Source organism: Oncorhynchus keta, chromosome 6 (assembly GCF_023373465.1).
Source record: "Oncorhynchus keta strain PuntledgeMale-10-30-2019 chromosome 6, Oket_V2, whole genome shotgun sequence".
NCBI lineage: Eukaryota > Metazoa > Chordata > Actinopteri > Salmoniformes > Salmonidae > Oncorhynchus > Oncorhynchus keta.
The window spans coordinates 36348181-36369787 of record NC_068426.1 but is presented as its reverse complement, the minus strand read 5'-3'; the positions used below and the strand labels follow the sequence as shown (position 1 = coordinate 36369787).

The 21607-nt window shown below is 45.4% G+C and overlaps 1 protein-coding gene across 14 annotated transcripts in view; it reads right to left on the bottom strand.

Moving 5' to 3' along the window:
- The window catches only part of LOC118385582 (AP-3 complex subunit beta-1-like), a 59265-nt gene that overhangs the window by 32214 nt on the left and 5444 nt on the right, over positions 1 to 21607 (bottom strand). For all 14 annotated transcript variants that reach the window (XM_052521433.1, XM_052521434.1, XM_052521437.1 and 11 more), the window contains exons 2-17: positions 20039 to 20114; positions 19703 to 19777; positions 18004 to 18099; positions 17300 to 17460; positions 17140 to 17206; positions 12765 to 12947; positions 11937 to 12092; positions 11025 to 11122; positions 10840 to 10894; positions 10317 to 10388; positions 10160 to 10222; positions 5568 to 5700; positions 4486 to 4595; positions 4207 to 4383; positions 2999 to 3185; positions 1722 to 1852 (exon numbers count right to left, since the gene is read on the bottom strand). In XM_052521433.1, coding sequence (XP_052377393.1) covers positions 1722 to 1852; positions 2999 to 3185; positions 4207 to 4383; positions 4486 to 4595; positions 5568 to 5700; positions 10160 to 10222; positions 10317 to 10388; positions 10840 to 10894; positions 11025 to 11122; positions 11937 to 12092; positions 12765 to 12947; positions 17140 to 17206; positions 17300 to 17460; positions 18004 to 18099; positions 19703 to 19777; positions 20039 to 20114 — 1840 coding nt within the window. The remainder of the gene's footprint in view (positions 1 to 1721; positions 1853 to 2998; positions 3186 to 4206; positions 4384 to 4485; positions 4596 to 5567; positions 5701 to 10159; positions 10223 to 10316; positions 10389 to 10839; positions 10895 to 11024; positions 11123 to 11936; positions 12093 to 12764; positions 12948 to 17139; positions 17207 to 17299; positions 17461 to 18003; positions 18100 to 19702; positions 19778 to 20038; positions 20115 to 21607) is intronic.

Genomic DNA, 21607 nt, shown 5'->3' with positions numbered 1-21607 from the left:
CATGGAGGAGATGTGATGGTGTGGGGGTGCTTTGCCGGTAACACAGTCAGTGATTTATTTAGAATTCAAGCCACACTTAACCAGCATGGCTACCACAACATTCTGCAGAGATACACCATCCCATCTGGTTTGCACTTAGTGCAACTATCATTTGTTTTTCAACAGGACAATATGACCCAAAACACACCTCCAGGCTGTGTAAGGGCTATTTGACCAAGGCGAGTGATGGAGTGCTGCGTCAGATGACCTGGCCTCCACAATCACCTGATCTCAACTCAATTGAGATGGTTTGGAATGAGTTGGACCGCAGAGTGAAGGAAAAGCAGCCAACAAGTGCTCAGCATATGTGGGAACTCCTACAAGAAAGCATTTCTCATGAAGCTGGTTGATAGAATGCCAAGAGTGTGCAAAGCTGTCAAGGAAAGGGTGGCTACTTTGAAGAATCTAAAATATTTTTGATTTGTTTAACGCTTTTTTGGTTAGTACATGATTCCATAGTTTGTCTTCAATATTACGCTACAATGTAGAAAATAGTAAAAATAAATTAGACCTCTGGAATGAGTAGGTGGGCAAGCTTTGACTGGTGTTGTACGTGGACACCTGCTCATCATCTCATTCCAAAATCATGGGCATTAATATAGAGTTGGTCCACCCTTTGCTGTTATAACAGCCTCCACTCTTCTGAGAAGGCTTTCCACTAGATGTTGGAACGTTGCTGCGGGGACTTGCTTTCATTCAGCCACAAGAGCATTAGTGAGGTCGGGCATTAGTGAGGTCGGGCACTGATGTTGGGATAGGTCATTGTCATGCTGAAACAGGAAAGGGCCTTCAAACTGTTGCCACATAGTTGGAAGCACAGAATCGTCTAGAATGTCATTGTATGCTGTTGCATTAAGATTTACCTTCACTGGAACTAAGGGGCCTAGCCCGAACCATGAAAAACAGCCGTAAACCAATATTCCTCATCCACCAAACTTTACAGTTGGCACTATGCATTGGGGCAGGTAGCGTTCTCCTGGCTCCCGCCAAACTCAGATTAGTCCGTCAGACTGCCAGATGGTGAAGCGTGATTCATCACTCCAGAGAACGCCATTCCACTGCTCCAGAGTCCAATGGCGGTGAGCTTTATACCACTCCAGTCGACGCTTGGCATTGTGCACGGTAAGCTTAGGCTTGTGTGCGGCTGCTCGGCCATGGAAGTCCATTTCATGAAGCTCCCAACGAACAGTTATTTGATGAGGTGGCTTCCGGAGGCAGTTTTGAACTCACTTCAGCACTTGATGGTCCCGTTCTGTGAGTTTGTGTGGCCTAACAATTCGCGGCTGAGCCGTTGTTCCTAGATGTTTACACTTCACAATAACAGCACTTACAGTTGACCGGGGCAGCTCTAGCAGGGCAGAAATTTGACCAACTGTTGGAAAGGTACCATCCTATGACAGTGCCACGTTGAAAGTCACTGAGCTCTTCGGTAAGGCCATTCTATTGCCAATGTTTGTCTATGGAGCTCCCATGGCTCTGTGCTCAATTGTATACACCTGTCAGCAATAGGTGTGGCTGAAATTGCAGAATCCACTAATTTGAAGGAGTGTCCACATACGCTTGTGTTCATAGTGTATCAACACGGGGCTGCATTAAGATGTCTGAATTGACCACGGCCACCCTTGGTGTAGGGCCTGGGTGATGAGCGGGAACGGGTAGTAGAAGTAAAGATGGATCCTTACCGGCTCAATCACCTCCACGTTCCTCACGGATTGGTCAGGAGCCACGGCAGGCCAATCAGAGAGCTCGAGGTAGCCGCTGGCTTTGGTGTTGATGGTGTGGGACAGCGTTCCCAACTGGTAACGATCACGGTCTGACAGAGAGAGAGAGGAGAAGACGGAGAGAGAGGGAGGAGGTAAAGGAAAAAGGGTAGACAAAGAGAAGGGAATATGTCAGAGGAGAAACATAATGAGTAACATTGGAGGAGAGAGGGGGGGTGAGAGGACGAAGGGGAAATGGTGGGGGTGGGGTTGGAGGAGGGGAGAAAAGAGGGACGAGAAACATAATGAGTAACATTGGAGGACGAGAAAGGGGTAGAGAAAGAGGCAGGGGTCTCAATGTCACAGCAGTGCTCTCTCAATCAGCAGGACAGAGAGTAATTGGCATTAAACACTCTGAAATGTCACTGTATACACACACACACATACACACACTGCTGTTTAATAAAGGGTCCAGGAGCCCACACGCACAAGAGTAAAACGATTCTCCCTCCCTAATGGTCAATATAGGAGGTGTAATCAGTCAAAGTGCCTGGGGAGGTCGGCCTTCTCTAACGAAACAGAGAGGGAGAAAAGAAATCAAGAGTTAAAAGGGTGAATATTAAGAATGACAGGAGTGGTAACGTTTTCCATAAACATCTAGTAGATGCAGAGACCACTGCAGAATAATAATGTTTCGGAGGCTGCTTCTGTCTTTCACTCATCTGGATTCAAGTTAACTGTGTGTGTGTGTGTTATCTGCATCTCAAAGGTTATCATTAGCCAGGTAATAATTCACCCATCTCATCAGAGCCGAGAGAGAGAGAGGGAGAGAGAGCCGAGAGAGAGAGCCGAGAGGGGAGAGAGGGAGAGGGAGAGAGAGAGAGGGGGAGAGAGAGAGAGGGGACACTCTGCCAGAGAGAGAGAGAGAGAGAGAGAGAGAGAGAGAGAGAGAGAGAGAGAGAGAGAGAGAGAGAGAGAGAGAGAGAGAGAGAGGGCAGAGCTGGCGGATGAGGGCCTGGACACTCTGCCATTCACAGACTCACACCAGCATATTAAAAACACCCGTGTGTCTCCAACATTAAAAAAAGGTACATAGCTCCATTAAGGTAAGCTCCATTAAGGTAAGCTCATGAATCTGTATGGTGCTTCCTACTACATTTTCATCATACAAACACACTGGTCTCCTCCAGTCTGCTCCCCCTGAGTGACAACCTAAAGGGCACCCTATCCCCTATTTAGTGCACTACTTCCAAAGGTACCTTTGTATGTGGACTCGAGGACGGGCGCCGGCTTGGGCGCCAGCAGGATGCGGCGGGCGTATTTGCCGAGTGCGCCGCTCTTCTCATTGGGCACGATGAGCTGGCGGATGAAGCGCGTGCGGTCTCTGATGTCATAGTTCTGGTCATATTTCCCCAGGTTCAAAATGTACTGGGTCAACAACTTGGTCTGGATGTTGGGAGAGACAACGCCGCCAATCCAACATTAAAAAAAAGAAGCACATAGCTCCATTAAGGTAAGCTCCATTAAGGTAAGCTCCATTAAGGTAAGCTCCATTAAGGTAAGCTCATGAATCTGTATGGTGCTTCCTACTACATTTTCATCATACAAACACACTGGTCTCCTCCAGTCTGCTCCCCCTGAGTGACAACCTCTCTCTGTGCCAGGTGGGTTTATGGTCCGAGATGGGGAGCACTTGCCTTTAACATATATTATTCAGGGAGGTATAAAAACCAAGAGTTACGACACCAGAAGGTCGACATTATACCACTCTCACACCTCCCTCTATTTCTTCACCCCCCTTAACCTCTTCCCTCTCCGTCCGCCTCGAATCTCACCATCCCACTCTCTTCCCTCCCAGCATCCCACTCTCTTCCCTCCCAGCATCCCACTCTCTTCCCTCCCAGCATCCCACTCTCTTCCCTCCCAGCCCTCTCACCATCCCACTCTCTTCCCTCCCAGCATCCCACTCTCTTCCCTCCCAGCCCTCCCACCACCCCACTCTCTTCCCTCCCAGCATCCCACTCTTCCCTCCCAGCATCCCACTCTCTTCCCTCCCAGCATCCCACTCTCTTCCCTCCCAGCCCTCTCACCATCCCACTCTCTTCCCTCCCAGCCCTCTCACCATCCCACTCTCTTCTAATAACGTGCTCATTTGAAGTGGCAGCATCTGCAGTGTGGTCATAAACCCAGCCTGGCCGCCATAATGCTCTGCATCCGATAGAACGGATCTGTAGTTACCAAACAGAGGCAAGGCAATGGCACGACGTGCAACGTTAAAGCACTGAAGGAAGTGGGGAGAATTCAATTGCGGGAGCCAAATAACAAGAAACTGAAGGCTAATGACGTTATTTACTTCCATGACAATAACAGTTGAATAAGATGAATTATGTTAGGGCAGAATAACGCTGCGACGTGTACTGCCGACTCGACTGTTCGGTGTACCTACTGTTAGCGTAGGCTAACGTACCTGTTTGGAGTTGGTGAGGTAGAGTTTGGCAGCCAGGTTGACAGTCTGCAGCTTGACGATGTCCTCCTCGGAGGTGAAGCTCTTGGCCATCTTGCGGAGGACGTCGGGGGCGATCTGAGGGACCCTCTCACAGTACTCCCCCATCAGCCACAGGATGCTGGCCCGTGCCATCGGCACCTTGACACACAAGAGGGGTTAGTTGGGGGGGGCATTTTGAGTCCCGACTCGCTCGGGCGCAAGAGCAAGTACACAGACGCACTGAGGTCATGGTAGACTTACAGCGATGTTGTCGAAGAGCTTGGCCATGTGTTTGATGATGTCACTGTGCTGGGTGGGCTGGGTCTGGAGAAGCTTCTTGATGACCACCACGCTCTCAGCCACCACCGTCTCTGTGAGGAGACGATACATTTCCATTTCAAAATGGAACTAAATGTAATATATACGAAATCCCCCAAAAGTTAGTATTTATCATGAGAAGGGCCATAAACAGTTACTAGCTATTGTTTGTGGCCCTCATGATAAATCATTACTTTTTGGGGGATTGTTGCTGCACACTCCAAGGTTAAAAATCTCACCTTTCTGGTAATTTTTAAAATAAATTGCTGAGGTGTAGTCACTTGAGGACACAAGCTGAAGTACACAGTACAAACATAATAAATATTGTATATGATGTATTGCCTATTCAACAAAAGTATGAAAAAGGCGTGAAATTACATTTACTATATATAGTATAATCAATTTATAAAATGACTAACTATAAGATTTCACCTTCCTTATAACTGTAAAATACATGTTTGTATATTGTGTTAGAGAAAACGTGCAAAACATCTGCCCCCATCGCGTCTCCCAGAGCTCTCGCTTAGCTTCCTAAACTCGTTAGGGACTCACCTTTCATCTCATATTAATCTTGTCCCTGACAAAAAAAAAAAAGCTACAGCTACAAAACCAATCTCTCCTGCTGCGTTAGGGTGTAAGGATTCCAGGCACATGCAGTGTTAGTGGCTGTGAAGAAGGATTCAGCCAGGTGTTGGACAGTGTTGTCAGAGGTCACCACCTTGCTTCACACAGACAGAAGAGACATAATCCTCTGTCCATGAGAATCAGGGCTACCGCTCAATGCAAGCCACTTCAAGCTATGGTGGCCACATATCCATTTTGAACAAATACTACCAGAACCACGCAAGTGCCTCAAACTGGAGACTTCGCAGCTAAGAGGTTAAAACAATATATACAAAAGAGAGGGTTTGACACATATATCCAACTATGAACTGGAGCTGGACAAAGACAACCGATCGACTGATTCTCTGGACAAAGAGAACCAATCAGTCGATCGATCAATCAATCGGTCAGTGGTTCCGTACCGTCTCGGTTGGAGAGCAGCAGCACCAGTCCTTGGAGGCAGGTGTCTGTCACCTCAGAGATGTTGGTGGCACACCTGCCGATGGCCTGGATGGTACCGGCTGCAAACTGCTTGTCTTGGCTCTTCACATAAGTCTGTTCAAATCAAAGCACAAGGTGGAGCCATTCATTGTATCTAAAAAGGCGATAATATATGTGGAGCCGCTGCCAGTGACTGAAAATGATATTGAGAGAGCGAGAGAGAGAATGTAACAGAATCAGAGAGAGAGAATGTTAGGGAATCAAAACGAGACAGAATGAAACATCAGACAAACAAAAGGTTTCTGAAAAATGGTTTGATAATGAATGTAAAACAATTAGAAAACACCTAAGACAAATGTCAAATGAAAAACATAAGCAGCAAAACAACCCAGAGCTACGATATGAATACTATGAAACAGTATGAACATATACTGAAACGCAAGAAATTTAATTATACCAACAAGACACGATGAAATTGAAAACGTAAATTGACCAAAATCAGTTCTTGGACATGTGGAACCATTTAAACACAACAAAGCCACAAGAATTAGCCATACAAGATTTGGAAAACTTATTTTGATAATCTATACAAAAACATCCCACGAAAAGACTTACAACAGAACCAATTAGATATTAAAGAAAAATTTAACTTCCTTGAATCAGTCATTAAAAACAACCAAATTCCATTAGATTACCCAATAACCAAACAAAAACTAAATGAAAAGCTCAAATCTATAAAATCAAATAAGGCTTGTGGTCTAGATAACATCAGAAATGAAATGCTGAAAAAGAGCACACCTGAGTTGCAAAATGCTGTGCTTAAATTGTTCAACATGGTTTTAACTTCTGGCTGTAACCAGGGGCTCATCTCCCCGATCCACAAAAGTGGAGACAAATCAGACCCCAATAATTACAGGAGAATTTGCGTAAAAAGCAACTTGGGAAAGGTTTTCTGTAGCATTTTGAATTCAAGAATTCAAACCTTTCTTCAAGAAAAAAATTTATTAAGTAAACATCAAATCTCCCTAACCATCGCACTACTGACCACACGAATTAATAAACACGTCCACCAAAAACAAAAACAGGGCAACATTTTTGCTTGCTTTATCGACTTTAAAAAAGCATTTGATTATATTTGTCAGGAAGGGTTATTCCACAAAATTCTCCAAAGTGGGCTTGGTGGTAAGGTGTATGACTTAATAAAATGTGTGTGCAATAAAAATCAAAAACCAAAGAACAGAATTATTTTCACAACGTCAAGGTGTGAGCCAAGGCTGCAGTTTGAGTCCAAATCTGTTCAACATTTATATCAAAGAATTAGCAGACATGTTGGACCATTCTCCAGCGCCAGGACTCACACTATTTGACAGAGGTGAAATACCTGCTATATGCTGATGGTACTTCTATCACCAACCAAAGAAGGTCTTCAACAGAACCTTAATATTCTAGAGCAATATTTCCATAATTGGGCCCTGGCAGTAAATTTACAAAAAACGCAAATCATGATTTTCCCCCCAAAAACATGTCAGATGGACAAATATAAATTCACCCTGAACAACACCATAATTGAACACACTAAAAATCACACCTACCTTGGTCTGACCATATCTGCATCGGGAAACTTTAATATGGCAGTGAATCCACTCAAAGAAAAAGCCCGCAGAGCAATGTATGCAATAAAAATGAAATCATTCAAAATCAACATCCCAATTAGAATTTGGACCAAAATATGTAATCCTACCAATAGGTTTGGGGGCCACTCAATAAACGGACTTTAAAATGTGGGACAAACATCCAATTGAAGCCCTACATGCAGAATTCTACAATTCGACAAATCCAGAGAAATACACCAACTAATGCATGTAGGGCCGCTTTCCAGTAGTAATGAAAATACAGAAAAGATCATTAAAATTTTGGCTACATCTAAATTCAAGTCGAAATTCAAGTCTGCAAGTTAAAGCACTTCAAACCCAAGAGCTGAGCCCAGAAACGAGCCCTCTCAGTCAGCTGGTGTTGGACCTCACCAACCAAGCTGACACCAGCACTGCTTCAAAAGAAAGAATTCCAATCAGCAAAATCATGAACAAATCAATGGAATCATATTTACAACATTGGAAAAACGAAACAAAATCCCAAAGCCGACTAAATTGCTATCTGACCCTAAACAGAGAATATGAATTGGCTGATTATCTCTACCCTGTCAGAGATACGAAGCAGAGACAGATCCTTACCAAGTACAGGCTGAGTGACCACCGATTGGCAATAGAAACCGGCAGACATAAAAAGACATGGCTACCCAAAGAGGAGCGTGTATGTGGTCACTGCATGACAGAGATGCACTTTCTCCTTTACTGTGATAAATATTCCTCACAGAGATTCATTATTCACAGAAATGACTACATTTATTCCAAATTTGAACTTATTACACCCAGCGGAAAAACGAAAAATACTCATGGGCGAAGGAGCAATGGCTCCTCTTGCAGCCAAATATGCATTTGCCTGCCATAGGGACACTGAATCATAACATCTGCATAGTAAGCAGAAACGTACTTATTATTACCATTATTGTTACTATTATTATTATTATTACCATTATTGTTACTACTATTATTATTATTATTAATTATTATTATTGTTGTTGATGACCATTCCAAATAGTAGTGGTATGGGTGATAATGGTAATGGTAGCAGTTTAATGATGGTGGTGGTAGTAGTAGTGGTAATGATGATAGTAGTTGTAGTACTGATATAAATGGTGAAGATGACCATTATTTAGTTATAAGTTATTTAAAAAAATGTAAGTATGAAACTATATATTACATTTCTACTATTGACTGTTACCATTTTATTGTTATTATTTTCAGATTTAATTTTACTACCATTTGTTGTTGTTTGTAATAAAATTATAATGTACACTGTTCAAAAAAAATAAAGGGAACACTAAAATAACACATCCTAGATCTGAATGAATAAAATATTCTTATTAAATACTATTTTCTTCACATAGTTGAATGTGCTGACAACAAAATCACACAAAAATTATCAATGGAAATCAAATTTATCAACCCATGGAGGTCTGGATTTGGAGTCACACTCAAAATTAAAGTGGAAAACCAAACTACAGGCTGATCCAACTTTGATGTAATGTCCTTAAAACAAGTCAAAATGAGGCTCAGTAGTGTGTGTGGCCTTCACGTGCCTGTATGACCTCCCTACAATGCCTGGGCATGCTCCTGATGAGGTGGCGGATGGTCTCCTGAGGGATATCCTCCCAGACCAGGACTAAAGCTTCCGCCAACTCCTGGACAGTCTGTGGTGCAACGTGGCGTTGGTGGATGGAGCGAGACATGATGTCCCAGATGTGCTCAATTGGATTCAGGTCTGGGGAACGGGCGGGCCAGTCCATAGCATCAATGCCTTCCTCTTGCAGGAACTGCTGACACACTCCAGCCACATGAGGTCTAGCATTGTCTTGCATTAGGAGGAACCCAGGGCCAACCGCACCAGCATATGGTCTCACAAGGGTTCTGAGGATCTCATCTCAGGCTACCTCTGGCGAGCACACGGAGGGCTGTGCGGCCCCCCAAAGAAATGCCACCCCACACCATGACTGACCCACCACCAAACCGGTCATGCCGGAGGATGTTGCAGGCAGCCAAACGTTCTCCACGGCGTCTCCAGACTGTCACGTCCTCAGTGTGAACCTGCTTTCATCTGTGAAGAGCACAGGGCGCCAGTGGCGAATTTGCCAATCTTGGTGTTCTCTGGCAAATGCCAAACGTCCTGCACGGTGTTGGGCTGTAAGCACAACCCCCACCTGTGGACGTCAGGCCCTCATACCACCCTCATGGAGTCTGTTTCTGACTGTTTGAGCAGACACATGCGCATTTGTGGCCTGCTGGAGGTCATTTTGCAGGGCTCTGGCAGTGCTCCTCCTGCTCCTCCTTGCACAAAGGCAGTGGTAGCGGTCTTGCTGCTGGGTTGTTGTCCTCCTACGGCCTCCTCCACGTCTCCTGATGTTCTGGCCTGTCTCCTGGTAGCGCCTCCATGCTCTGGACACTACGCTGACAGACACAGCAAACCTTCTTGCCACAGCTCGCATTGATGTGTCATCCTGGATGAGCTGCACTACCTGAGCCACTTGTGTGGGTTGTAGACTCCATCTCATGCTACCACTAGAGTGAAAGCACCGCCAGCATTCAAAAGTGACCAAAACATCAGCCAGGAAGCATAGGAACTGAGAAGTGGTCTGTGGTCCCCACCTGCAGAACCACTCCTTTATTGGGGATGTCTTGCTAAATGCCTATAATTGCCACCTGTTGTCTATTCCATTTGCACAACAGCATGTGAAATTTATTGTCAATCAGTGTTGCTTCCTAAGAGGACAGTTTGATTTCACAGAAGTGATTGACTTGGAGTTACATTGTGTTGTTTAAGTGTTCCCTTTATTTTTTTGAGCAGTGTATATTGTATACATTGTTGCTTTGGCAATATTGGCAATGTTTTTCATGCCATTAAAGCAGCTTGAATTTGAGACAGAATGTAACCCAGAGAGAGAGAGACAGAGACTTACCTGGAACTCTCTAAGGATGGTTGAGATGTTGGCTTCGTTGGCCAGGCTGGTTAAGATCTCCAGCTGGGGAGACAAGATGGGTCTGATCACACACACACACACACACACCTGACCTCATCTCATGGTTTACTTTTACATTAGCTTGGTCATCACTTACCTTGAGCGATTTGATGTGAGTGGCATCTGTGGATCTCACATAGAAACTCTTCATGTAAGGTTCAAACATGCCCTGGCAGGGAGAACATAAAACCATAATGATACTTCATAATATAAAAAAGGCAGAGGCCGGGCGGGACTGGATTAAACTGCCCGGCTCCGCCCACCGCTTTGTAACACTGCAATGTTATTCGTTCAAAACCGACGTAAAAGTTCACCCAACGTGTCGTTTATTATAGTCACAACTGAAGTCAGCAGTCCACATCGTCACAATCGTGACGTTTACAACAGACAAAGTGCGTGCAACATGGTCGACCATGCCGTTTATAACCACAGACAACGGGACGAGAATGGTCTCTCCTCTGAGCATGTGCTACAGTACGTCTGGCGATGAAGGTACGGTGGTTAAGCTCCCGAGGCGTCCAGACAATACGGTCAGCCACTCCGATAGTAAGACAGTAACACACACCATTATCTGTCCCGCAGCAGAGACTGAAGAGAGGAGTCGTGTTTAGAGCCTTTACCTTCCTCTGGATAGACATGGTGGCGATGTTCTGTAACACAACGTACTGCACCTCTCTGACAGGGAGAGACAGAGGGGAAACATTATGGAGGGCCCTTTTTCTTGTCCTCACAACAGAGACACACAGAGAGGGAGAGAGAAGAGAAAGAAAAAGAGACACGTAAAAGAGAGGGGTTGGGGTTGTACCTGTGGCTTCGGAGCAGTCGGACCAGTGACTTGGTGATGACGCCGACCTCGTGTTTAGGAGCCAGGTGCCAGTACAGCTGAGCTACTGACACCACCACCTGAAACGACAGACGTAAACAGGTTTTCCCTCCCCTCTAACATGGCCCTTCGAGCCTCAAATACAGGAGGTAGTTTCTCAACTCCAGTCATGCCCCCATCTAGCCTGGTCCCCGTTGAATTTGTGCCGTCTTGCCGAGTCCTGTGGTCATTGTCACGCCATTGTTTGGCGACACAGACCCTAGGATTCGGCAAGACGATACACACAGACCTGGGATCAGGCAGTGCTGTATCTCCTCCTCGTGTAGGACGGGTCTTTCATCCTCCCTCCGGACACAAAGCTCTTTAAAAAGCTCCATATATCAAATGGCAACACCAAAGTCATGCGTTTTTTTGTAATGTGAGGAATTGTCATTTGGAAGGTAACAGACAGCCAGAGTAAGGACTGAGGAGTCACATTTGGAAGACGTGACGGTACGGCGGAGGGCCGCATCGCGTTCTCTCTGTTAAAAAGACAAAAAACACGTCACATTTTAAAAATCAACATGCTCATTTGGGACCATTTTTCCTCCCGTTGCTACACTGGCGCACAGACCTTAAGTCTCCTGGGTGATGGAGACCTGCTCAGTTTGTGTGTGTGTGTGCAGCATCAGTCGTGGCTCAGCCTCGGTTCCGGAGACAGCCGTGTGGAAGGAGTGACAACAGAACCCCAAGCTCAGACGCCTTCATTAAGGCTGCCTGTATCCCTCACAGCCAGCAGGTTCAACAGCAGTCAACACTGGATGTGTGTGTGTTTATGCATCGGTTTGAGAGAGAGAGAGAGTCTCGGACCAGTGTGCTTCAGAGCAGTGTGTGTGTGTGTGTGGTGAGACTCACGGCAGTGTTTCTACTCTGTAGTAGAGGCTTGGTGTTCCTCAGAAGCAGTCTGTGGTCAGGGTCCATCACGTAGGACTTCTTTTCGTCCCCATTTTTCGTCTTTTTCTCATCAGACTCATAGAACGCCGTCTCACTGTTCTCATCAAACAGACCGTCCTGAAACACACACACACACTGTCTTTCATTCTGTTATTCACCGCATACATGCCAACGCCTGCTAGCCAACGCCTGCTAGCCAACGCCTGCTAGCCAACCCAAACCAGATGCATACGCACACCTAGAAGTTGCTTGCAGGTGTGTTGGAGAAGTGCGCTCGCTAACTATCACTTTTTTAACCGCGCTAACGTTTTGCTCCTCTGACCTTCGTCAAGTAACGACAAAACAGATGGATACTGACAGCACATCTTGCGTAGGGTTGCTTTGTTCATTATTGAAATAACTTCATAGTAAACAATAAAACACACTGACAAATGTCTCCTTAGTCTTTTTTGATGAATTTACTATAGGCTATATTTCACTCGTCACACTGAAGCAATAATGACATTATTACTTCAGTGTTGATGTCTGATAGATATCCGGTGTTTAGTCCCTAACTGAGCCCTTTCCTTGTTCACTGATGAGACGTTCAAGAGAAGCCACTACATCTCAATCATCTCAAATCTAAATGAGAAAAAAAAAAAAAACGTCCATTAGAGCTCACGCCACACGACGCCGTTCTGACAAACCACTAATTCGCCACGCTCGCTCCCCATCTCGCACCTCTTTCCACAGGCTGGTGCGCTGTGTTAACCTGACCCCCCCGCCATCTTTCTTCCTCCCATCTCTCACCTCTTTCCAGGGGCTGGTGAACTGCGTCCTGGCGTAGCGGGTCAACATGGTGATAATGACCACCTGACCCCACTCCTCCACGTCCACCAGCAGGTTGCAGAGTTTACGGTAGTTCTTATGGATCAGGTCAATACGGTCGGGACACACTTCCTCAAAGGCCATCACCACGCTGCCCGCTACCAGCTATAGGGGAGACGTTGGGTTACTGCAGGGCTAGAGTAAAAGCCTGCACACCCAGTAACTCTCAGGATCCAACTTGGGCAGCCCTGCTTTAGCCTGAGACCATTGTTTGTGTATTCTTATTTTACAATGACAGCCTACCAAAAGGCCGGGTTACGTCTTGGTTAGAAAGACAGTGTACTTCATGATCTAAGAGCAAGAATTTTGTTTATGAACAGTTAGATTATAGCTAAGAGCCAGGCACCAAACAGGAGAGGAGTAACTGGGTGGAAAATTACCACATTTAAAGTCTTTACTGAACAAATCTAATTTGGGATCACCATGGTAAAAGGCATCCTTCTAAAATCGCCCACACACAGCCAAAACATTTCACCACAGACTTTTAATTTTTCCTTCAGCTCATAACTAATTGAATGTTCTATTCATGAGACAAGAGAAAGGGGGAAATGGGAGAATGGAGGGGAGAGAGTGAGGCAATCAAGTACATTTTATTGGGAGAAAAATCCATTTGTCTGGTCCGTGTTCTATTCCTGTAGCGCTGCTAGCTGGCAGACTGACTGATTGACATGGCTGTGTATTAATATGCAAACGGCATTAACGCAGAGAGGCGAGGGGGGGACAAGGCAGGAGTCGGCGAGGAGAGGGGTAGCAGAATCCGGTCTCTCCCATTAGAAAAGACTGGCCCCTGGTGGCCCCTGTGGAAACCCTGTACATTTACCCATCATCCATGCCGTGCAGCTGCATTGATTGCGTAGGTGTGTGCGCGCGTATGCGTTTGAGGCCCTCTGACAACTGGGGAGCTGGGAACCCGAAGCGCCAATCATTCAACAAGCTGGACAGCTTTAGGGAGTAGGCTTCTAAATGACTGGTAAAAAACCATAGCAAAAAGGTGTGAGGTAAAATACGTGTTTGGAATTAGCCTAACTATGCAACCAAAATTACATTTAAAAAAAATACATTAAAAAAACAAGCTGTTAGTTAAAAAAAAAAAACATGGGCGAAACAAATCAAAACCGAGGCATTGTTTAAACACTTGGTTTAGCAAGCAATTAAGAAACCTCATATAAGCAGAGTTTAACGGATGTGCTTGTGGTTTATAATTGGAAAGGGGCCTAGTTGGGAAATGTATGTGTGGCTTTTAATTGTCATGCACAGCGCGGTTGGTCTCAGAACTAACAGATGCTTGATGTAAAGTTCCAACTCCGCAAACCTCATCTAGTGCATAGCCCTTATATTGGAGTAAAGTACTGACAGGAGTGAACAGGAACTTTGCGAAAATTGTGCCTGTGTGCATCAATGGATACACAGAGGTTCCTAGTATCTCAGCCCTGTGTTATGTTGCCTTCGACATCTGTCTCTCTCTCTCAGCCTATTACAGTGTCTCTGGGCCTGCCTCCGCCTCTTTGTGCATTATCCCTCCCTCCCCCATCTCCCTCTCAACTTCCCCCATTAGACGCAGGTAAACTACACGCGCCATCAACAAAACTGACACCCCAATCTATGGAGTCCACAACCATCCCTCCCTCCCCCATCCACTTCCACCATATTATCTACACTACGTGACAAGCCAGTAATGGAAAAATCACACTAAGCAAATGGTTCCTCTAATAACAATACATTTCGTATAAAATTATGAAGGGCCCAAACCATTTCCTTGCATCTATTTTGTCATGAATTCTAATTAGGGCGCCAGGGAGGCGGCGAGTGCTGGGTCATCACGCCAGAGACGGCGCGCCGCCTTGATTGATGGCACGGCGCAGGGTCGGTCGGCCTACCCTCCCTGCCTTCGCTCTATCCTCTCCCCCTTTTCCATCTCCTCCCTCCTCTTAAATGAATGGGCATCCCACCTAGCCTCTAATCATACCACACACACACTCCTCCCTGTTCTCATTTCAATTTTGCAGGAGGTGCAGGGAGAGGCAGGGCGGCGGGATGGGAGGGATCGATCATTTATCTTGTAATGGCTGGATAATAGATTCATCACAGGAAAACAGCTGCACAACCTCCTGTGTTGTGTTGTGTGTCACCCCCCCCCCCCTTCTCTTACCACCACCCTGTCTTTAACCAAGGGTGTCACACTAATTTGGCGTAAAGGGGCCATCACTATTCAGGCCAATGTCACGAAGGCAACAACAGAGACAGCCAAATATATTTCTTATCTCTCCCCAAATATACTTACCCAACATAACTGACTACACCACCTGGGTGATAATTCTTATTTTTACAAAGTACAATCATTTCTAATAAGCGTGGAGGCTAGTTTTGGGGCACAGGTAGGGGACACGGATGGTTGTAGGCCACACTTGGCTCCTGGGCTGCATGTTTGGGACACCTCAGCTTTATATACTGCCCTAGACACTCATGGGGGCACAGTCCATATCTACATGGTCAGCCTGTGATTCTCACGCTCCAGAATGATAGCAACTTCCTATCTCAAAGTGAAGGGGAATATAAGCTTAAAGCTTTATTTTTCCTCCAGGCAAAATAAATAAAAAGCCTAGTCTGCCAAGTGTATATTGTATGACATCTTGTGTAAATGCACTTCAAATAAAGTTTGATTTGAAATACTACTGTGGGATGAACGGTGATAAAACAGGTAATTCAAGGCATCTGTAAAATACATTCAAAGATGGTTCTTATGATGCTCTGGTCAAGATAAAGTGAATTTTATCCATATAAATGCAGATGTCCTTTGAACAACAGGACAAACACAACACGATAGATCACCGGCAGAAAGCAAAGGGGTAAAACTGGCAGTAAATAAATTGGTATAGAAGCTCTCTGAAATTCTAATAACAAATCATGACACACAAAAAAAAAAATATATATATATATAAAAAGACATTAGCATTCCGGTCTTATTAATATTTTTCTTCCAGTCCAAAACACAGTGCACGGACTTGTGTGACTGTGCCCTTTGTCGGTGTCCCCCAGCCAGCCAGCCTCATTGAGAGAGTGTTTCAATGGGGAGAAATCATCCATCTTCGTTAGTGACTGAAGCTAAATATGCTATGCATCTGGTCCTGCCCCCCCTCCCTTAGTGCTACGGGTTATTTTATATAATGAGAGATGCATGCAATGAATAACTAATTGCGATAGAGAGACCGTGTATGGCTTGTATTTACTAACATGCACAGGGCATTCTATATGCTAACTTCAGCACGTGCACAATTTACATTATTTTAACTAGCCTTTATGGGAGCGTATGCATTTATAGTGACCATACGCATTTATAGTGACCTTCTGGAGAATATGCACCATCTATTAGCCTAATAGTGGAAGGAGACGCTGTATTTGTGCTTCAAACACTGGAGTTGGAGAATGCCATCAGGCTAATCTAGGAGAAAAAATAACAACTTGGCCTTAGAAAGCAAATTAAGGTGACACCAGCATCAGTGAGAGAATGCCTTTCTAAATCGACAGTTAACTAGGAGCATCTGAAGATGTGTGGATTTAAGTGGGCGCTAACAAAGCATGGCATTGGTGAATGAGCTGAGAGAGAGAGGAGAGAGAGAGAGGAGAGAGAGAGAGGAGAGAGAGAGAGGAGAGAGAGAGAGAGAGGGGCGATGGGGCGGGGAACTGTTCTGTTGGACTGGACTACCCTCTGGTGGCTTGTTGGGAGTACTGCACCTAGTAGACCAGTGACGTCATGGATTTGGTTTGAATGAATGCATTGAGTAAGGGCCGACTGCTGAACCCGTCTGATATCAAATGAATGAAATAGATGAAAACTGATTCAGAGCGAATACAATTTAAATCGATCCTCATTACTGCTTTGTTCATATCATGCGGTCTCCGCTGCTGGAACATCTGTGGGGAAACACTGGTGGTAAAGTCGGGGAGGGGGCCCTCTTGGCACCAGAGACAAAATGTTGCTGTTTTAAACCTAATTTCATGCAATTCTACAGATTTTGCCATGATTTATGCCATGTTCTTACACCATCCGAGTGACTCAAATAATGAGGGCCCCCCATGTAATGAAATTTGGGGAATTTTAGATTCTCCCTGACCGTCTATTTTTTATTACGGTGATCTCAAAGATAAATCTTGTAAAAAATATATATAAATGTCATAGCTCCCTTATCTTTCTACACACTTTAGAATCTGGTTTTAGTCATTTATGTTTTCAATTAAAACATGTGACCGTCCCAAAACTTATATGGATTAGCTGGTAATGGGAGCCGGTTTTACTCACAGTGCTTTTGTCCTTCAGCAATTTATCAATGACTTCTATCAGGTGCTCCTTCTGATCTGGATCCAGGCTAAGGAGAAGGAAAGGAAAGAGTCAACTCCCAGTGCCATTGCTTTACACACACACACACACACACACACACACACACACACACACACACAACCTGTAGAGTTTCTGGATGGCGTGGGCGGATGTTTTCCTGACGTAAGGGGACATGTCGGAGGCAGCCTCCTTGATGGCCAGCATCATGATGGGAACGATGATGGGGACTCTGATACTGGACAGAACCCTCAGAGCACTGGCTCTGATCAGCTGGTTAGGGTCCTGGTAGAGGACAGATGGGGGGGGGGGTATAAGGATTATCTTAACACACATTCACGAGTGCACACACACACACACACACACTTCTGCAAAGATGTACACAATGAGACAGAGTGAGGAGAGTCAAAGAAAAAAAGAAAAAGGACTAGAGACAGAAATCTCATGTGGTTTGGGTTAAGAGATACTGAAGACATGATACAGTACCGCACACACACACACACACAGGGAGGAAGTGAAGCATGGTGTAGAGCTAGCAGGGGCTGAAATGGGTTTTCCAGCTCTGGGTCCTGAGACACATCAGGGTGACGGGGTGGGCTGTCTAAAAACACAACTCTGTTGTCCACAGAACTTACAGAGAGACAGAGCCTCTCTTTAAATGGCTCAATAGCCCTACACACACACACACAACCTTTATACACGTACATACCAAACATGACACTTTATTTCAAGACCTGTATGAGTGTGTGGGAATTCAAAATGGTAAAACACAAAAGAAAAACACTCTGCATCAAAGCCTGCTGTGCACACATACACCACATGTGTTACCTTGAGGGCCCTCTGAAAGGTGCTGATGGACAGTAGAGCCAGGTCCTGCTGCTCCTCTGCATACCTCACCAGGTACACATACACCAACTTCTTCAGCTGGAACACACACACACACACACACACACACGTTGAATTTAGTGAAGAAATCCCAAGTCTATAGATTCACTTTTGGGTTGAGCTCAGTACACATTCCAAATGGTTTCGGTAATACTATTCTTTGACACAGTGGAGAGAATGAGGCTTTGGCTCGACCTCGGATGTATTTCTTGGGCTGGTTGTTTTAGAGGGGGGGAAAGCAGAGGTTGAAAGTGTTCCTGTTGGATATTATTAGTCTGGATGGCATGTCGTTTCGGGGAGAGCAGAGAATGAGGTAAAATGTTTTATTTGACTCCAGAATGTTTCTGTTTGCCTTCGTCCCCCTCCTCGCTCCTCACACGTAGCGGAGACTGAGCTAATATTTGTCCAGTGTCCGACTGAGTTAAAAAGGATACTTTGTGATTTTGGCAATGAGTATGAATGAGTGCAGCCCCCACACTCCTCCTGCCAGCTCCTTCATCTACTTCCAGAGGCAGATGAACTTGTGGATACCATTTTTATGTCTCCAAGTCTAGACTCCAGTATGAAGGAAGTTGCTAACTAGCGCAACTTCTAACTAGCGTTAGCGCAACGACTGGGAGTCTATGGGCGTCTTGCCAGATACGCCATACACTTACGGCCATTGCGCTGACGCCAGTTAGCGTCGGCTCACGAAACGACCTCATACTTCCTTCGTACTCGACAGTCACAGACGCATACAAATAGCATCCACAAGTTGATCGGACTCTGGTGGATGTTGATAAAGGGACCGGCAACATCTCTAAGTATCCATTTTAAAGGTTGGCCCTGGTTCACTTCAGTGTTATTCGGCGTACAGCTGTGGTTTTCAATCATCATTGCTGTGATTAGTGGGTGAATTAACATCATTACTGAGTCTAAGAGGGGACATAACCCATCTGGCCTTGTCTGAGGGGAATCACTTATCAAAAACGTTGCAGAAAATAGATGCTCAAAATTAGGAATAGTAATCAAATATGCTAATGATTTCATTTCCATTATTTGATCAGTTATCAAATACCAATAACCATTCTCCATATAGCCCTCCATCCCACTCACACACACCTCAGGGCTTTCAAGTCTCAGGTTGTTGTTGCTAGCGCTGGTCGAAGTAAACAAAGCATCCTGATATTAAATCACACGAGTCCGTCAATACTCTGTGTCCTCCAGTGCTGCTTTCTGATTAGAGACAATCAATAACACACAGCACAGCAGCAGAGAGGGGGGAGGGACGACAAGAGAGACAGAGTGACTGAGCTGCCCGCAGAGAGGGGAGGACAGAGAGAGCATGAGAGAGAGAGCCACAGCGAGGGACCTAGCACTACCCTAGCATCTGGTGTGTGTGAAGGGAGAGAGGAGACGTGGCCACAGGCCCTCCTCTGCCAATTACCCCCACCCACATGCTCCAGTTCCCTACCATGGGCTGCCACACACCACACACACACACACACACACACCCTCGTACAGCCTGTTTATTCTGCTGATCAATATTACCAGGTAGTGGTTCGGTGGTCTCCTCCTGGCAGTGGGAGGGACCTCATCCATCTCGTCTTCTCGTCTTCGATAGAATCTACTAAACGTTATGCAAATAGAATTGAACTCATACCTCTATGTTCTTACTGGCCACGTTCTTCACCACAGCTGGGAACAGCTCGGAGGCATTCTTCCCCTTGGCGATCAGCTGTGGACACATCCCTCGCATGTTTAACAGTATTCAATGTGTTGTTAACACTGCACATACAATATACCACAGCAATGAACTGCACTGTAAATTACACTTTAGAAATTGTTCACCAATTCTTCAAAATTAGGAATTTACAAAATCGGCCTAATTTTATTGAGACGGGAACACCGAAGTACACTCTGAACTGAGAATGCACTGCACTTAGCGGGAAGTGCACTCCTCAGGCCAGGAATGTGTGTGTGTGCAGGTGGTGCTCACCGCAATGATCCTCTTCATGGCGTCCAGTTTGAGTGAGTCCTTATTGCTCTCCAGCATCTCTTTAAGGTCATCATTCCTGGTGGAGAACGAGATCAGAACAAGTGCTGCAGGCTATTTCATATCACCACACTGCTTTTTCATTCTGTATAGCGGACGGCCTTCTTTACAACTGAGAACTTCCACCGGTGTAGCCAAGAACTCTCCACTTCCACCGGTGTAGCCAAGAACTCTCCACTTCCACCGGGGGAAAATTCATGAGGCTAAATGAGTTGAAGAACGTCATCGAATTGGGACTGGAAAACTGTGGTACACTTATAACAGAGATTTGAGTCATTTGATTAAATTACAATCCTAGCGCACAAAAAAAGAAGATATGCAGCCTGACTGGATCGATCTCCAGCCGTGTCCTTGGTGGGAGACAGGCCAAAGGTCTGCCAAGACTCAGACTAATACTGATCTATGGAGAGCATTATGTCCTGCATTAAACTTGGCTCCTGCTAGAAATTGGTAGTCATGTGGAGAACCTCTCCGCAATAGAACAGCCATTTTCAAGAGAGAGTAGCTTACACATACCGGTAGGAGAACCAGTCTAGTTTCATCAACGTTAAACGACTGCAAGGGAAGAAAAAAAAACACAGGGTCTCAAATGACCTATTTTCTTAGGATACTCTTCCACGTGGTCTACGATGCTCAAACTATCAACAACCGCTTCAACAATTCATCCCTTTACTGTACCGCCACACACAAGCGGACACATTCAAAATATCACAGCATTGCTATGGAAACACCTTCAACCCGGAGAACAAGCAGAATCTCACATGATGTTAACCCAGCCAGGCCTACACGACCCTTAACCTTCCACAGGAGAATGTGAAGCCACACAGCAGGTCATTGATTGTAGAGAGAGAAAGAGAGAGACAGAGAGAGAGACAGAAAGGGTTCTGGCCACTCAATGAGAGAGGTACGGTCAGAGAGAGAGAGAGAGAGAGACAGAAAGGGTTCTGGCCACTCAATGAGAGAGGTACGGTCAGAGAGAGAGAGAGAGAGAGACAGAAAGGGTTCTGGCCACTCAATGAGAGAGGTACGGTCAGAGAGAGAGAGAGACAGAAAGGGTTCTGGCCACTCAATGAGAGAGGTACGGTCAGAGAGAGAGAGAGAGAGACAGAAAGGGTTCTGGCCACTCAATGAGAGAGGTACAGTCAGAAAGAGAGAAACAATGTTTTTGCATCAGAATGGATTGAATGGGTTCAACAACACACCAGGCAGATGTTTCACATTAAACAACATGAGAAGAATGGGTAGAGAGCGAATGAAAAACACAAATTAACCATATTGGGAGTTGTCGCCAGGCGCAGAGAAAAGAAAGTCACTCACGATAATGTCACAATCAATAATCAGCTAGAGAGATGAGGAAACTAGGCAAGTTCGTAAACTTGAAAAGCATGTGATCAGATACTTCTGTAGAGTACCGTTTGGTGGGTGTCTCGTCGCGGCCTCCATTGGCGTGCTGCTCCTCCTGGCGAAGTTCGGTCTTTAAGGTGAGCTGGACATTCTCAGCAGACACCAGAG